Source organism: Oryza brachyantha, chromosome 2 (genome assembly GCF_000231095.2).
Source record: "Oryza brachyantha chromosome 2, ObraRS2, whole genome shotgun sequence".
NCBI classification, from domain to species: Eukaryota; Viridiplantae; Streptophyta; class Magnoliopsida; order Poales; family Poaceae; genus Oryza; species Oryza brachyantha.
The window spans coordinates 26227195-26244156 of NC_023164.2; the positions used below are offsets into that span (position 1 = coordinate 26227195).

Genomic DNA, 16962 nt, shown 5'->3' on the forward strand with positions numbered 1-16962 from the left:
TATACAAAATGGTACAGCCTCTTTATTGTCAATCCAGCAAGAACGCTGAAACAATCACAATGTTTACTGAAAAAGCATCCTATAGAGAATTATACAGCTACATTGATGATTATAGTATCAAGGCTTTGCATCCAACACAGCACAGCAGTTGTAGCATCGCCCTCGTTCACGTCACATATATTTAGTAGATACAATATCCAACATGGATAGAAAAAGAATAGTGATGAAACATTATACCCCCAGCCCCCAAACAAAAGGAATCATACAGAAAGAAAATCCAGCCGACCAAAATCCAAACGCCTCCTAAGCTGTTTCTCAACCCCTTGCTGAGTATCCCATTGTACAGTATAATCTCACCTGTACCCGCCGTATGGCTGCTGACCACCGTATCCAGTACCCATTGGATTGTAGCCAGCACCGGGAATTCCACCTGGACCCATTCCCATAGGAGGCCGCATCGCCATCCCCTGGTTCATCCCCATGCCCATGTTCATTCCCATGGGTTGTTGGTTCATCCCCATTCCCATTCCCATGGGCTGTTGGTTCATGCCCATGCCCATGCCCATCTGTTGTTGGTTCATTCCCATTCCCATCCCCATCCCCATCTGTTGTTGGTTCATTCCCATTCCCATGCCCGTCGGCCGGTTCATTCCCATTCCACCACCGTAACCTGAACCAGGACCGATTCCCATGCCAACGCCCCTGCCTGCGCCCATTGGGTTGGCTGGAGGTGCCATGGCACTGGCACCTGCCCGACCAATGCCAGAACCAGCTCCCATGGCTTTGCCCATATTGATCGTAGACACCACAGGAGCTTGAGAGACTTTCTTCTCTTGCCTTTTCTCCTTGCGATTGATTGAATCAAAGTCAACTCCAATATCGGCGTGTGGATTAGCCTTCGCTGTAAACAGACATGATTATATCAGCTCACAAAAGTACAACTTATTTTAGTGTAGAAGACAGCCAGAGAGAAGCCACTTACGTCCAGAGATGTTCAGATTGACTAGACCTCGGCTCAATGTATCTGCCCAAACTGTAGATTTGGGCTCGAATTTCTTCACTGGCTCAGATTGACTAAATTGCAAGGCTGAAATGATTGTTTCTGGGGGAGCTGATGAACTTGATTGTAATTGGAAGTTCGCACCAGAAGGCATTGAATTCGGCGGTGCAAGAGGCTGAGATGCCCCTTGAGAAATTGATGTTGCCTGTGGAGCTGTAGTGGCAGTTTGTGGGGGGAAGGCTGGCTGAGATGGCTGTAGATTTGTTGGAGCTGCAAATTGAGAGGGCTGTGAAGGAGTGTAGGATGGTGCTCCATTCTGTGGAGCCCCAGACATGCCATCAATGCCAGTCCCTGGGACTGGTTGCGCATAAAAGTTCAATTGGCCTGATGGTAAGTTCAGTGCAGGTTGAAGCATTTGTGAAGGAGCAAATGCTGCGGCAACTGTCTGAGGGATTGGAGATTGATTAGTGGCTGCAGGATGAGGTGGTTGTGAATGAGGAAATGTGGAGGAAGCATGAGTAACTGTATGAGGATAGGATGGCCCTGCTTGATGCGCTTGAGGAGCAAATGAAGTGGCAGCAACATGAGTAGCAGGTGGTGGACCAGCAGCTGCAGGCTGAGGTGCCTGTTGGGGGAGCATAGATGGGTTTGCAGGTGATACATCTGAAGGCAAGGAGGTGGGTGCAAAAATATCCTGCTGCCCAGATGCAGCATTTGATCCAAAAGAAAGGTCGCCAAGAGTGTCTCCAAAACCAAAGCTTGCTGCTGAAGCAGGCTCGAAAGGATTTGCATCTGCAGCAGGTCCAGTAGCATGGAAAGAACCAGCAGGTGCAGCATTTGTCTGAGAAACTGCAGGGGTTTCTTCATGAACAACCTTGAAAGGTGTTGGATCCCCAAAAGGATTTGTTGCATCAAAGGACTGCCGGGTCAAAAGCCAAATGAATAAGATGAACAGATAGTTGGATTTAACTCAGATATGGTGAACCCCAATCAAACACAACCATTACATCACCAAAACAAGTCTCTTGATGATAAATTCAAAACATTTGTACTGACCACAATTCTGTCACCACTACTACTGATGTATAAATACATTAAAGAAATAGCACTATTTCAATAAGGTTTTGCCATTCATAGTGTTTGCCTTGTCCAATTATTAAAGCCCAGAAAATCATAGAACTGTAATTCAGTATGACACATTCATACTTATCAAAGGAGTCACCCAGTCAACAACAGCACTATAAGTCCATAACCACATTTAGAACATGTCACTAGTATTATGAATGGCCGTAAGTTCTGTAGATGCATACCTCATCAAATCCAGTAGAAGCCGGTGGCATGCCCATAAAACCATTAGTCTCAAATCCCGAATTTGCTGATGGCTCAACAATTGGGCTGGTGGTTGGCTGAGGCACAGATACCAAAGCCAATGAACTAATAGGATCTGATCCGAATAAATCCATTTCCAAGCTATTCACTGCTGGAGAGGGGTTAACTGGAGCCGAAGTATCTGACAAGCAATGCAAATATTGAAAAGAAAAAAAATCAGTGCTTAATTACTACCAAAAGATATTGATAATAGTATAATGCCTGAATAGGCTTCATTCCTTGTTCTCTTCATAAACATATCAGGAAACAGTATCATGTGATGCTTTCCATTAATCTGGGATTTTGGTTCATATGCAATGCAATGTGCCAAAAGGGGGAACATTTATACCTTGTACTGATCCACGAGGATCAAACTCATCAAACCCATTAGCTTCAGCATGAGCAGGTGGTGGTGCAGGTACATCTTCTACTGTACTATCATGGACACCATTCACCTGACCTGGGGGTACGCTTATTGTAGAAACAGGAGGTGAAGAAACCTTTTGTGCACCAACCTTTTGTGCAGCAACTGGCACAGGCACAGTCCCTCCATTTCTGATATTGAATTGTGGTTCAGAAATCAAAGATCGTTCTGCTGTCTACATACCAAACATTATAACGTAAAATACATACCGTTCATTGTGAATATTGTCCTGGGCATCTCTTGTGACATCTTCATAGTTTGGTGGCGGTGAAGCAATCTGCTGGTTAGAAGGTTTCCGCTCTATGGGCCTATCAAAGCAGGCAACAGAACATAAGATAACTTGCTCAAATAAGACAAGTTATTATTTTATGAGCTTAGCATTTCTCCATCATTTACCTCTCATCCTGAGTAGCCCCATCACCATTGCTTTGTCGGCCACTGTAATGGAAACAAATGTATGTTAGCTAGAGTCCATAAAGAAACATAAATAACTGAGTATATTAGCCACTAAAGAAATAACAATCTTATAGGCTGTTTACTGGCTGTCATATGAACAATGTCTAAGAAATTAAATTCAGGAAAAACAATGAAACAGACCGGGATGAATAAGCTTCATCATCCCCATATGAATCCCTATCTCGTCCATAGCTCCTGCGACCCGATCCTTCTGCATATTCATGGTTGCTATGACTCCCTTTGTACTCATCTTCTCTATCTCTGCCATAACGCTCATTAGAATCCCTAGAATAACGATCTCCTTCCCGATTGGGTGTATTTCCAGCACCGCCATATCTGTCATCTTCTCTATATCCATACTCTCTTTCTCCCCCATAGCCATTTCTGTTATCGTACCTACTGCCATAGCTTCCTTCGTAGCGATCATTGTCATAGCCACCTGGGCTCCTGTGTGTTCCACTGGTCCGGTACCTTCAGATGAACATAGGGAAGTAGTCAATAAAATAGAAGAAACATATATGTCCACAAAACACAATGTACTAACCAGGTATCCAGACAAGATATTACGAAAAGTTGGTGTACTCACTTGTCTCTGGTAGCAAGTGCTTTCTGCCTAACTTCCTGTATTCTCTCTTTGTCGTTAACTAAACTAACAAGGCTTTGTGATTTCCGCCTTACATTGCTACCTTGATCTCTCCCACTCGAATCGATATACTGGAAATCAGCTAGCGCCTGCAATTATAATAATAAAGTTAATGAGTATCAAACAACTCAGATACTGAGAAAAATTGAGGTAGAAACTACACTAAGTATATAAAACAGAAAAAAGATTTCCAGCAATACCGATATCTGATAAGAATGCTCCCTTATGTCATCAATAACCCGCTCTGTACCATGAGCAACCAAGTAATCCAGGACAATCAATCCCTGCATGGCAGCATAGTATAGCATCAGAACAAATGGTCCTACATATTGTTGTGGATATTTCCACTTACATCCATAGATGGAGAGAACTTAGGGTTGAGGGGAAACGCAAATAAGAAACACACCTTATAAACATGCCGCCAATTTTTACCAGTGTCATTGATCCTCTTCCACACAACATTCATGACCATCTGATACTCATGGCTGTAAGCACAGCACATTAGCAGTAGGAAAATTATGTTCTGTTTGTTGCAAAGGTGATGAATAACAAAAGCCTGGAAAACATACTAGTTATTTGTTGCTTGGGCAATTTCTGCCAAGAGTGATCCATGTGGGCCCCATGGCTCGTTACTTGTGGCATCAAGAATCTGTATGGGGAGATTGAGCAAAATGAAATAAGACGTCTCATCTCACTAACTACGCCTCATCGTGAGAATTGAAAACCGAGCAATCCGTTCAATTCCGTCATTATCATGCTCAACACATGCGTGCTTTTGCGTGAGAGAGCAGCAGAGATATCTGTTACCTTTTGTTCTATACCAGGCACCTTGAGGACCTTCTTGTTCACCTCTCTTTTCCTGCAATAACAAGAACATAACAAGTTAAATTACGGGAGATATCTATTATATTAGCAAACGAACAGAGCTCGAACTGCAGATGATATATGATAAGATTGCAGAGAAATCACGTACAGGTCCCGAACAGTTTGATCGAATGCTTTCTTCATGGCGCCGTTCAGAATCTAGCTTCTTCTGCCCAGCTCTCTCCTCCTCTCCTCGGTGCAAGCCCTGTACAATCCATCCATAAGATCAAAAAAAAAATCACCACTAACATTTTCGCCCAGGTTTGAAGCATTACAGAGCATCCAACCCAATAGCCTAGCTCGAACCCAGCAATTTGAACAGCAGAGCAGCGGAACCCAGCGCGAACAACCCGAGCAACAGAGAACCAAAACTGGAGCAGATAGATCTACGCGGTGTCAAATTCGCGGCGGCGATCGCACAGCACGCGCCAGATCTAGCAAGCAATCACCCACAGCCTCGGATCCCCGGAGAGATCTGGGCAGCCCCCCATCATTCCCCTCGCGCGTAGCTCACCAAACCCCAGAGCGAAAGCGCGTAGCAACACGGCGCGAATCTGACCGGGGAAGGTGGGGGACGAAACCAAATCCAGCAAGACGAACGAACCTGAGGAGAGAGAGGGCAAAGCAGATCGGGCGGCGCCGCTCGCCGGGGCCGACGAGCACGCAGCGGCGGGAGTCCAGGGGGATTCCACGCGAGGGAAACCGAGAAATGGAGGGCCGCGGTCGCGGGCTTCTCCTCCGCTTTCCTCTCGCTCTCGCTCTCCTCCTCCTCCTCCTCCTCCCTTGGCGCTGGCTCGGTCGGCCGGTGCCCGCGATTGAGGACGAGTTGGACGCGACGGGGTCGAGAGGAAAGAGAAGGTGCGCGAATTTTATTTATTTATTATTACTATTAATCTGTTTTTTCTCTCTCTTCTCGCGGTGGTTTGGTGTCTCCTGATTAGTTAATTGATTAATTGGTGACTGATTAGCGTGTTAACGATGCGGCACTAGCCGAGATCCACCGCCCCTCTTGCAGCTCTGCTTAGCCGAAATTTAATTTTTTATATTTAAATTTAAATTTATTAAATTTTTAATATTAATTTATTTCTTAGCATGATCTCTTAACCAGCAAAACGTACATATAAAATTTTATTTATAAATACTTAAAATCAAACTATCACCCATTGATACTCCGTTTCATAACGTAAGACTTTTAACCCAGTCATGCGTATAATTTTTATATGTGTCTTTATTTATTAATTAGTATATCTTATATAGCGAAACAGAGAGGAAGTAGTATCTAACTACGTATGCGGTATCTATATTTTTTGAATATATTTTTCTGGCTTCGTGGAAAGGGAAAGCACATGACATGAGAGGTCTCTTTTCCTTTTTTTTTTTTAACTGTGTGTACTTATGACTCTGTATTATAATTTTCGTCTGTACTCTGTTTTTAATAGATTTTGGATGGCAAGTACGTCGTACATAGTTATTTCTTGTTGGCTGACAGCTGGGCCCACTGTGAATAAAGCCCGCGTATTGCGACGGTGTCAACTGACTAACACGTTGAACGCTCCTTCCTTCTAGAGAAAACTCGTGCCTTTCGCATTCCACGATTTGAAGGGTTTTTTTTTAAAACTTCCAGCTGTTGTATTCAAACCGTTTTTCTGCCACCCAAAAAAGACCTTAATTATGTTGTTTACTTGTTTCTACAGCTACTCTGTTTTTCTCTTCTACTGTTTGTTATTGTTGCTATGTCAAAAACATTTTGTATCTGTGAAAAAATACAAACAGAATCACAGTGACCAGGAGAGTCATGGAAAATGCAAGAAGGGGGTAGCTATTGTGAAAAGTTTAGAACACCAAGGGAATTTGTTATATGAAAAACTTAAAATCACTGCTACCTTTGTTTTAGATCCTAAGACTTTTAGTCATGTCTAAATTCATCGATGAATATATATAATTTATATATATGTCTAGAGTAATTCGCATTTATAAATCTAAACATAGCTAAAAAATATAACGGGGGAGTATGTCGAAAAAAGATATTCCAACTAAATAAATAAAGTTGCAGGCAGATCGAACAATTCCTCTAGACTTCCAGAAAAGTTGCAAATGAGTGCGTGAAAACCCTTTTTTTATGCTCCTTGACTTATTTTGTTATGAGATTCCATGGATGGAATAACTTTTTATGTGGGTTGTTCTTTTTCTACTCAAAAAAATGGAGAAAAAAAAACTTGCAAGAAATTGAGGCGTCAACCGATATAGTAACCGACAGGCGACCATCTCTCCTCCTCGTGGATCTTAGCTGGCCATCTTGCTGTGAACCACACAGATCTGCCTGCCCCTTCCCTCCTCCTCCTCCTCATGTGATTATGTGAACCCCCTCCCATATAAACACCAAACAACGTTCGGTTGGCTTCGAACGGGATCTGTCTACTGTCCTTGCTTACTCGTTTTATTTTTTTCCTAAGGGCAAATTTGGTGTGGGAAATTATTACTATTTTACGGTATAAGATTTTATAGCGATGTCATATTCTAATTGATATAAATAAATAAATATATATATAAACAATGTACATTAATATAATTATAACGTCTTAAAATATGAAACGTGCGAAGTACCATGGATGAGTATGGAAGTTCTGGGAGGGACTGATGGGACAGTGTATGCGCAAACTGAAAATTAGGAGGGAATGTATTCTAGTGGTTACAGTGACCTGAATAATCTGAATAGCACGAAAGGTCCTGGGTTCAAATCCTCATGAGAGGAATTTCATATTGGTTATTTAAGGGGCTAAGTCCCTTCTCAAAAAAATAAAAAAGTATCGATTAGGTAAAAATATTCTTCTCTAAAAATAAAAAAGAGAGAATAGATTTGAGGAACAGTGGATCATCACTTAAAATCTACTCCCTCTCTAATATATTATAATATGTTTCGGATATATATATATAGTTAATGATGAATATGTTTTTATACGTGTTAAGATTAATTAGCACGTTAATTATAGAGTAACAAAATATCTTATAACATAAAATAGAGTTAATAATTCCCATCACAGAAACTTTTTTATTCTTGTATATACTTTCAAATAAGCGAATGGAAGTAAAAAAATAAATAAAACTCACATTTTAATTATCAGGTCCCTCCTTTAAACCTCCAGCCGTCTTCACAAATGTTGCCAAACAAGCTGTGATACAGTCGTATTAATCTCACCAACAACCCAGCAGCATTTGCACCGACGCAGTCACGCAGACGCCATGATTAAAAAAAAGGAGATTAGAAAGAATCCTACTCGCATTTTGTTGGTGGCCAGATCTAACGATAAGCAAGCAGCAGGAAGCACTCGATGCTATGCGTTACCCATATGGCCGTGTCGTGATTACGTGTGGGCGGGTGGTTCTTCTCGCTCTTTTTTTTACTCTCTCGTTTTTTTTACAATTACAAATTTGAAATATTATTATAAAACTGCTACTAAAAAAATTATAAAAATACCATTAGAACTGTCGTTCGAGTGGTATTTTTGTAATTTAGAAAAAATCAGTGGCAAATTTACGAATGTCTTTTTTTTAATGGTAATGCAGCACGAAAGGTGACGACGGGCGGGCGAGTGGTGGCGGCGACGCCTTGCGCCGTAACACGATGATTTGGGGTCGTTTTCGCTTTGAACGCTGGCAGCCGACCGAGCAAGACCGGCGACCCCGGATTCAGATGAAACTAGAGAAAAAAAAATTAAAAGTACTCCTATCAGCTAACAGTAGTGCACAAATAATAACAAAAGAAAAAAAAAGATGCAGTACTAAGGAGGAACTGTACGGAAGAAAATGGTGTTTCATGTCATAAGATATTCTCTTTTTCCTACATTAATATGGATGATAGTGTGTATATATTTTTATTTTTTTTAATCAATTTAGATGGGCCAAAACACTTGCAATATAGAACAGTTTTTATGTAAACAATTAGTATTTTTCTATATTTATGAATTTAACTATTTTCATGACAACTTTGTTGATTAAAAAAATAAATATTAGAAAGGAAAATGGTCGAAAAAAGATAATATAAACATCTTGTTTATACAGTTTACACCCCTGAGGTACGAATACGTCGCCGACGGGTCCGGGCGGTGCGTATGGTATCGATCAGCGCTTGCGCTTGCGCTTGCGTTTGCGTTTCCGTGATTGCGTCGATCGCTATCGGAGATTGGCGAAGCGTAGCTACCTGACCGACCGCAGCAGAAGCAGCGCAGGTCGTCGCTGAGGCATTGACGTCAGCCCACCACCAACCGCCCGTACGTCCCTTTCCTTTCCGCCACGCGGGCCTGCAACTATTTTATATTAGATTAAGTCCGATCCCTAACTTTAAGTTGAGTTTGTTTTTTTTTTCTTTAACCGAAATGCTAGAAATATATATCTTTAAACTTATACAGTCTGTCTTAAAAAAAAGTTTCTCGGCAATATTGATTTATTTTTAACTGATTTTACCAAAGTAGCGTTTAGTAGGTGCTATATGTCAGATTATTTTATTTTTTTCTCAGCCCTTTTTTCTCTTCTCTTCCTTCGTCTCCTCTCTCTCTTCTTCCTCTCTTCTCCGTTTCTCTCCCGTCTTGGGCGGTGGGCTACCGGTGGCAGGCGAGCTAGGGCGGACGGCGGTGGACGAGCGGCGGCGGGGGTAGGCGGGCCGCGGCGCTCTTCTTAAGCAAGAACACCACCGAGGCGACCCGCTCCGACGCTAGCTCCGGGGCGACCCGCTTCCTCTGCTGCTTCGACATTTCCGAGCTGAAGCACCGTGTCGTCGCCGGCTTCTCCAAGAACACCACCGCCGAGACCCAATGGAGATACTTGATCTTGGGCCAAGCTTGCTTCCACCTCGGATTAATGGAGGACGTCGCCGCGCTGCTCCAGACTGAGCAACGCTATGTCCGTGCTGGCCAGCCGAAGGGCCTCCAAGTCCGGTGCGGCGTCAGGAACAGTGGCAAGCGACGGGGAGTCGGTGCCGCAGCTCCTCGCGCACGTGAAGCTCCTGCTCCGTCGGTGTGCCGTCGCGGTGGTGGCGCTGGACGCTGGCCTCCCTGCTGAGGCCGTGCGCCATTTCGCCACCGCTTGCCTCGTCAAACGCACTGAGGCATTTCGCTCGTCGGGGCGACCAGCCGACGCCATTGCCGACTGCAACCGCGCCCTCGCACTTGACCCCGGCTTTCTACGCCAGCGTAGTCTCCATGCCGAGCCCCAGCCACTTCTTGAACAGCCACACGCACTCCGAGAAGATGAAGCGGTTGAGCGTGGCCTCAGTGGCCCGGTCGAACGCCGAGGCGAAGTCATTCTCCGGCAAGCCACGGGCGAGCGTCTTGGGTTCCTTGCCGAACGCGAGGCCGCAGATGTTGTTGAAGGTGAGGCGGAGGAGGAGGTCCTGGAGGTCGACGCTTGCGCCGGCCTCGGCGGCGTCAGACTGGATGGGCAGCAGGCGGTTGTGGATGGACCTCAACACCCACCGCGACATGGCAGCGCGCAACGTGCGAGCGGTGAACTCGAGCGCCGCCGTCTTCTGCTTCGCCACCCACGTCTCCCCGTCGGAGTTGAAGATGCTGTCGCCGAGCAGGTGCAGGTCTCCGAACACGCCGTGCTAGAAGGGGCCCTTGAGGACGTGGCCGTGGCTGCCACGACCACCGTCCACGTCCCGACCTCCATCGGCTACCACCACCAATCAAGCAACCGAGCTGCACGCTGCTACCGGCAACAGAGCTGCGCGCTGCCACCAATCAAGCAACAGAGAAGGGAGGAAGAATAGAGAGGAGACGAAGGAAGAGAACGGGTGAGAAAAAAAAAAAGGGGTGAGAAAAAAATAAAAAAACTGACATGTGGGACCTACTAGACGCCACCTCAGCAAAACCAGTCAAGAAATAAGTCAATACTGCCGAGTGACCTTTTTTAACAGAGGGGCCTTTTTTAACAGGTTATGCAAGTTTAAGGTATACATTTCTGGTATTCCGATTAATGGACGAAAAACAAACTCGGCTTAAAGTTCAGGGCTTAAAGTTCAGGGACCTTTTCTGACTTTTTTCTTTTATATTCTTCATGGCCCAAACATACCTCGGCCCACTCGTAGACCCAAAAAACTCTCCCCAGCCCAAAACAAACGGGCCGGACGTCGTATGGGCCGCAGGTAGGCCCCCGTTATTCCCGTATCGAATCGAAATTCTGTCTCGGGTTTCTGGTGATATGGGCCACAGGTCAAATTGCGTTTCCTGGCGCCGCCGCTCCTGTCGTTTTGCTTTTTCTCCTCGCCGCCGCGCGGTTTCGGTGCGGCAAATCGTGCAGGAGAAACGCCGCCGCATGGCCGGCGGTGGAGGTGTCAACTCATCTCCGCAGATCTCCTCCTGTTCCTTTATTCCGTCTCGCCAGATCGAGTACATGCTAAGATGATAATATGTTCCCGTTTGTATCGTTTCATCTCCCTGAATTGCAGATTTTTCCTCATCAGATTCATCTGCCAACCGAATCCCCAGCTGAGCCTCCTCATGCTGAAGATCCCAGGTGGCATCACACTCTACTAGTCTACCAAGCTAACAGCAAATCAATATTGCGTCACACAAAGATGAGAATTTTTTTATTTTTTTAAACCATTTTAAGAAATAATTTTATTACTAAACCTCCGGAGAAAATATTTCCAAATCTAAACTTTTTGGTCACGCCACCACATTAACGTTGCAAGATAACGCTGCCACGCAGCCTTTTCGACGTCGTGTGGCAGTCTCTGTCAGTGGTGTGGCAAGACAATGCTACCACGCCACTAACAATGGCGTGGCAAGCCGTTTGACCACGCTAATGTTGATGGCGTGGCCAAAAGGTTCCTGCGGTGAAAATATTTTATCCGAAGGTTCAGTAATAAAATTATTTCTTAAAAATGTTTAAAAAATAAAAAAATTTCCAAAGATGACACCATGCAGCGGCAGAAGCAGCATCACAGACTCACAGCAGATGCAAACAGAAAGAAAACAGAACACAATGCCAGGATCAGAATTCCCAATTTCCAGGAAGAGGCAAGCCTTGCAAGGATCAGGTATCCATCCCCATCCCCGGCCACATTTCAGTTCACAAATGTATACCCTTCTCTTTATGTACATCACCACACAAAGGAGAAGCTAGTACAATACTGGAGTATACCAAGTAACCAACAAGGAAGGAAGAAAAAAAAATGATAGCCACCCTAGCTTACCCCATTTCCCCAACACTTATACCATCCTCTCCCAAATACAGATTCTTTTCCCCTTTTATCCGCACCGCCACCGAATTAATTTACACCGTTAAAATCCCCCTTATACCACACAAACTATACCCCCATCCCATCCTCCCACCACAAAACCAAGAATTGAACTGACACTACTACTACTACCTTCACCCAAATTCACAATTAGGATTTTAGCCGAACCCTTATTGGCGTTGCCGAAACACTGGAATCGCAGTTTACCTAGGCTGCGGGCGTGCTGGAAAGGACTTCACGTGCCTCATCTGTCGAGGGGTCGAGGAGCGGCTCATTGTCTGCGAACGCAGCAGCATGTCGACCATGGATGAAGTCTGATAGGCCTGAATTAGGCTCTCGCTGTCTGTGGAGTCACCTCGTGCTGTTGCCCTCTGCCATGAGTGCGAGCTCAAGCCCGAGAGGACATAGGCGCGACCGGATGCCTCATACCTTTGGCGATTGGCCATCCGTTCTTGCATCTCCTTCAGCTCCGCATCCAATGCTTGGCACAACCGATCACCAGATTGTCCTGATGTTGACCCCATGATCATCTTCCGGCAGTCTTCGAGTAAAGAAACGGCATGTGTAAGGTCACCACGCTCTGCGGACAACCTTGCTTCAGCCATGACCTCTGCTGCATGAAGACGATTCTTTTGGCGGTCCACCTCGATTGACACACTTTGCACTGAGACAAATGCTGGCCTGGAGATCTTGACTTGCACATCAGCCATATTGATGGTCTCCTTCATCAGTGGATCTTTGTAGACACAGCCAACTTTGAGAAGTGCTGTTTCACCATAACCTGGGGGAACATTTACTGACACAAGGAAATCCCTTTCCTCTTCAGCATACATGTCACCAACATCTATGGAGCCATTCCTCTTATCATCTGCAAGCCTGCTAGAATAGCTGCCTGATCTGATTGAGCCAAAGTGTACATCGGGGTGGAGGCTCTCCACCTTTACATGCAAATCCTGTGCAACAACACTCAAGAGTCCACCAATGCATTGGGCAAATGCATCTTGGATGGCAGCCTCTGTCTCTATGAATGAGAAGGTGCCACCAGAGGTTTGTGAGATTGAATGCAGTGATACTGAATCATGGTCAGCACCAAATCCAAAGACATGAACTGGTACCTGCTGACAACCGCTAGTAGTATATGGCAGTAGTGCACAGTACTCTGGTGCTGCTTTGTGTACGCCAGCAGTTGGTGAGACTGTATATGTGTCTTGCCCATCTGATAGTAGGATGATGCTGCACACTGGATTCTTGGCCTGCCGCTCTTCAATCACTTTGGAGCCTTTCCTCAGGCCCTCAGCAATATTGGTCCCACCGTTTGACGTCAGCGAATTAACCGCTTGCAAGCTTTGCAGACGACCAGACTCAGTCATCCGCCGGAGCGGGAAGAGCCTGCGTGCAGATGATGAGAAGGCAATGACAGAAAGTCGATCTGAAGAGCCAAGGTTCTGAATGACAAATCCCATGGCCCTCTTCAGCAATGCAAGTTTAGTACCAGCCATGCTTCCACTGACATCAAGCACTGTGATGAGATCAACAGGGGCTCGCGTTGTGCTCAAGCTATTGCCATCTCCAAGTTTGCTGTCTGTTTGCAAAGTCTGAGCAAGGGGTGCCTTTAGATGAACTAGAACGGTGAAATTTCTTTCTGAAGTACTTTCTGGAACTTCTGTGAACTCGGGATATGTCTTTATTTCAACTGTTCTTAAACACCCCTGCTCTGATCCTTCATTTGCTTCAGACAGTGAGTCCAAGGGTTCATCGTCATTAAAAACACTACGGTCAGTGTCAGGCAACAAAGATGTCATATGATGCAGCCGACCAGAAGAACGAGCACGGGGGAGTGGTCGCAGTATGGTCATCTGCCCACCATTTTGGTGCCCATTAACTGGATTAATCCTGGCACTTCCTTGAGGAAATTCAGCAGGCAAGGGACCTCGAAATGGAAGTTCCTTCCATTTGGTGCGGCAAACTGGGCAGTTGTTGCTTCCGTGCTTAACATTTGCAGCTATACAATGGAAGTGGAAGGTATGGGAGCACTCTGCTGTGAATAGAGCATGGCCCTGACCAGGCTTCATTGTGGTCAAACATATTGCGCATGTTTTCTGGAAGGAAAAAAATTGCAAAGGGATTAGACAATGAACAATGGTCAAACATGAAACTTGAAGTGTTTAGCATGCATGCTTCTATGGTATACAAGACATACTTATTGGTGAAGCTGAAAAGAAAGGAGACAACCACCTAGAGACTGCAAGATTAAAGGCATATTTCAAGAAGACGATGTTGTGATAATCTCTAATCAGGTACTATATATATACTTGGTTTATCTCCATTTGTTGAAGACGTGTTTGTACAATATAATAGAAATACAAAGAATAACTAACAATACTATAAAGCAACATCAAGAACGTCCAAAACAAAGTTAAAAAAGGCAGAAATTATGCAGCTGGCTCATAAGTATTTTTTCACAACGATGAAAAAGTCCAGAGTTGTCTGATCCCCAAGGAGATATTAATATGATTCCTCAGTCTTCCCAAAACCTTGGTCAAATGCCGTAGTTTCAGACTTTTATCAGAAACAAACTTGTTAAGAAAATTACAATAGCAATTTGTCTCATAGAGAAAAAAAAACATCAATCGCTCATTAGTCATGTGGCAAGTTGCAGTCCATGGTCAAGCTAATTTTACAAATGGAAGAAGGAATCTTTAACATTATCAAGTGAGGTAGGTGGTTTAATCCGGATTAGTCATTGCTGACTAACAAACACACACCTCACCCTTATATGACAGAAGATTAAACGGTTGACCAGCAATCACCCACAGACATTTGAAAACACGATTCTAATGGCATGTCTCTATTGAGTTTCAGTACACCGGTTTTGGCATATGATTAGCTAGGATGCGTCAATTTACTAACAACATTTGCAAACTGGCATCTTCTGAATATAGCTTCCTTTTGCAATTCTGGGCTCTGGGCGGCCCTAAAGAGAGACGGTGGTGGGCTCTGTGGAATCCGTACCCCCATCCTGTGCTGTAAGTAAGTTGGAACACCAAGAACGCAGAAGGGATCTGAGAACAGTGCCCAAGCTGTTCTGAAAAGGATGCTATGGCAATGGCAATGGCACTGTCCTCTTCTTTATGCCTCCTCCACGAAAAGGAGTGAAGTGAGAGGAGGCTAGAGGAAAGGGGGGGAAAAAGTGAGTGATGAAGAAAAGAGGTGTGGACTATGGGCTATCTGGACTATGGAGCAGTGAGAGTGAGCTGCAAGAGAGGAGAGTAGAGGAGGACCCCATCCTTAAAGAAAGACAAACTCCCCCCCACTTCATGATTATATTCCTCCTCCACCATTGCCCTCTCTGCCCATCTTCTCCTGCATCTCCTTTTTCCTCTTGAGCTCTTCTTTCTTTCTCTCTTTCTTTTTTTTCTTCTGTGTGTGTGATGAAATCATGAAAGCAAGGCTGGAGTACTAGCACAGTTGCATGCATCATGTATTCGTGTGTGGGCAAAAGAACATCCATCACAGGTGTACAACCTGAACCAGAACTTGCTACAATAACTGGAACTGAAATTAACCCAGCAGGCATAAATCAAGAGAGGAAAAAAATAAGGTAGTGTGATAGATCTTGGCTGTTTGCTTGCAAAGTTGCAAGCTTTTTTTGATGATACGCAGGCAGAGATGGTAGGTAGGGATGTGAGGAGGGCTGTACCTTGAAGGATTTGCTACCGGATTTGGAGAGGCGAAGGCCGGCGGAGGTCGGCGTCGGGGTGGTCGGCATCAGCGCGCCGGAGCCACCCTTCACCTTGCCGCCGGTCTGCTCCGCCGTGGGGGTGGTGTTCGCGCTGGTTGCGGCCGACGACGAGGAGGCCACCGGCGACACCAGCGCCGCCGTGGAGGACCCGGTGGACGGCGAGTCGCCGTCGTCCAGCGTCCTGGGGACGTAGACGCAGAGGTTGAGCCCCAGGGACATCTTGGCCTTCCTCCATCTGCTCTCCATCCGCGGCAAAGCAAGCTTACGTCTTCCCCCACACTCAACTACTGCTTCTACTATATACTACTACTGTCTGATCTGAGCGGAGCTTCGCTTTTAGCTAAGCTACTTGTAGGTAGGTGGAAGGTGAGGTCAGAGGCGGAGGAGGCGGAGTTGGTGGCGCTTTTGCTCCGACGGGTCGCTGGCAGCCGCCGGCGTGGAAGCCATGGGTGGGAGCAGCAGGCAGCTAGAGCTTAGCTTGGGAAAACAAGAAAGAAATGGGGTAAAGAAAAGGAGGAGAAAGAGGTGTATCGATGGCTATTTGACCTCAGCTCGAGCACCAAGCTCAGCAGAGAGAGTGATGAGATGAGTGACTGTGAGGAGAGAGGAAGAAGAAGAAGAGGAGGAGAGAGAGAGGGGGGGGGGGGGAGCTGTGAGTGAGGGAGCAGCCTTTTAAGAAAGAGAAAAGCAGCAGCGAGCAAAGCAAGCAGGAGCACAGGGCACCTATGGCGAGAAAAAAAAAAGGAGGAGGCTTGGAAAGAAGGAGATGATGGCGAGCAGTGAAGAAGAAGTGGAGACCTCAGCTCAAAGTCCGAGCTGTGTGTGTCTAGTGGCGCTGTATACTGGCCACTGGCAGCAGTAGTATTTGCGAGAAAAAAATACACTTCCTCCGTTTTAAGAATATATGAATAGTACTCCTTTCGTATTAATTTTTTCGTTCTGAAATATACTACTTTGGTATATTTATTTGGCATGATTAACTTTTAAAACCATGTTCAGATATTCATATTACTAAAAACTTACATAATTATTATTTATTTTCGTGATTTATTTTTCATGTATAGTGTTATGGATATCGGATATATTATAATTGTATATTTACTTTGGTATGATTACAACATATCAAATTCTTTACAGAAGGAAGTTCCATACAATCGGTAATCCCGAAGCAAATAGAAAATGATACGTTTGAGGAAAGATCATGTAACCGGGGGTAAAAAAGTATTTA

At 45.0% G+C, this 16962-nt stretch overlaps 2 protein-coding genes across 3 annotated transcripts; both read right to left on the reverse strand.

Annotated features, from left to right (window-relative positions):
* On the reverse strand, nucleotides 1-5572 carry LOC102708411 (clathrin interactor EPSIN 2). Its single transcript, XM_006648015.3, has 14 exons — nucleotides 5360-5572; nucleotides 4865-4960; nucleotides 4699-4750; nucleotides 4461-4540; nucleotides 4298-4376; nucleotides 4092-4175; nucleotides 3835-3980; nucleotides 3390-3719; nucleotides 3189-3230; nucleotides 3002-3100; nucleotides 2718-2923; nucleotides 2311-2510; nucleotides 983-1919; nucleotides 1-901 (listed from the first exon to the last, which is right to left on the reverse strand). Exons 2-14 carry the CDS (start codon nucleotides 4897-4899, stop codon nucleotides 354-356), a joined length of 2838 nt encoding a protein of 945 aa, XP_006648078.1. The 5' UTR covers nucleotides 4900-4960; nucleotides 5360-5572; the 3' UTR covers nucleotides 1-353.
* Nucleotides 5573-11729: 6157 nt separating this feature from the next.
* On the reverse strand, nucleotides 11730-16537 carry LOC102708689 (E3 ubiquitin-protein ligase WAV3-like). Of its 2 annotated transcripts, none has more exons than XM_006648016.3 (2): nucleotides 15693-16537; nucleotides 11730-14091 (listed from the first exon to the last, which is right to left on the reverse strand). In XM_006648016.3, the coding sequence occupies exons 1-2, from the start codon at nucleotides 15978-15980 to the stop codon at nucleotides 12196-12198; spliced, it is 2184 nt and encodes a 727-aa protein (XP_006648079.2). In that variant the 5' UTR covers nucleotides 15981-16537; the 3' UTR covers nucleotides 11730-12195. The 2 variants fall into 2 exon arrangements, with proteins under 2 accessions (XP_006648079.2, XP_040377438.1); XM_040521504.1 differs by lacking the exon at nucleotides 15693-16537 and adding an exon at nucleotides 14906-15634.
* Between the last annotated feature and the right edge of the window lie 425 nt (nucleotides 16538-16962).

What these genes read in the sequence shown, in the direction of transcription:
- LOC102708689 (XM_006648016.3), bottom strand. Translation starts at nt 15,980, where the DNA reads ATGGAGAGCAGATGGAGGAAGGCCAAGATGTCCCTGGGGCTCAACCTC. An exon ending in CCGGTAGCAAATCCTTCAAG is followed by an intron (nt 14,092 to 15,692) that starts GTACAGCCCTCC and finishes TTTTCCTTCCAG; the next exon opens with AAAACATGCGCAATATGTTT.
- LOC102708411 (XM_006648015.3), bottom strand. Translation starts at nt 4,899, where the DNA reads ATGAAGAAAGCATTCGATCAAACTGTTCGGGACCT. An exon ending in GATGAAGCTTATTCATCCCG is followed by an intron (nt 3,231 to 3,389) that starts GTCTGTTTCATT and finishes TTTCCATTACAG; the next exon opens with TGGCCGACAAAGCAATGGTG. An exon ending in CTTCTACTGGATTTGATGAG is followed by an intron (nt 1,920 to 2,310) that starts GTATGCATCTAC and finishes TTGACCCGGCAG; the next exon opens with TCCTTTGATGCAACAAATCC.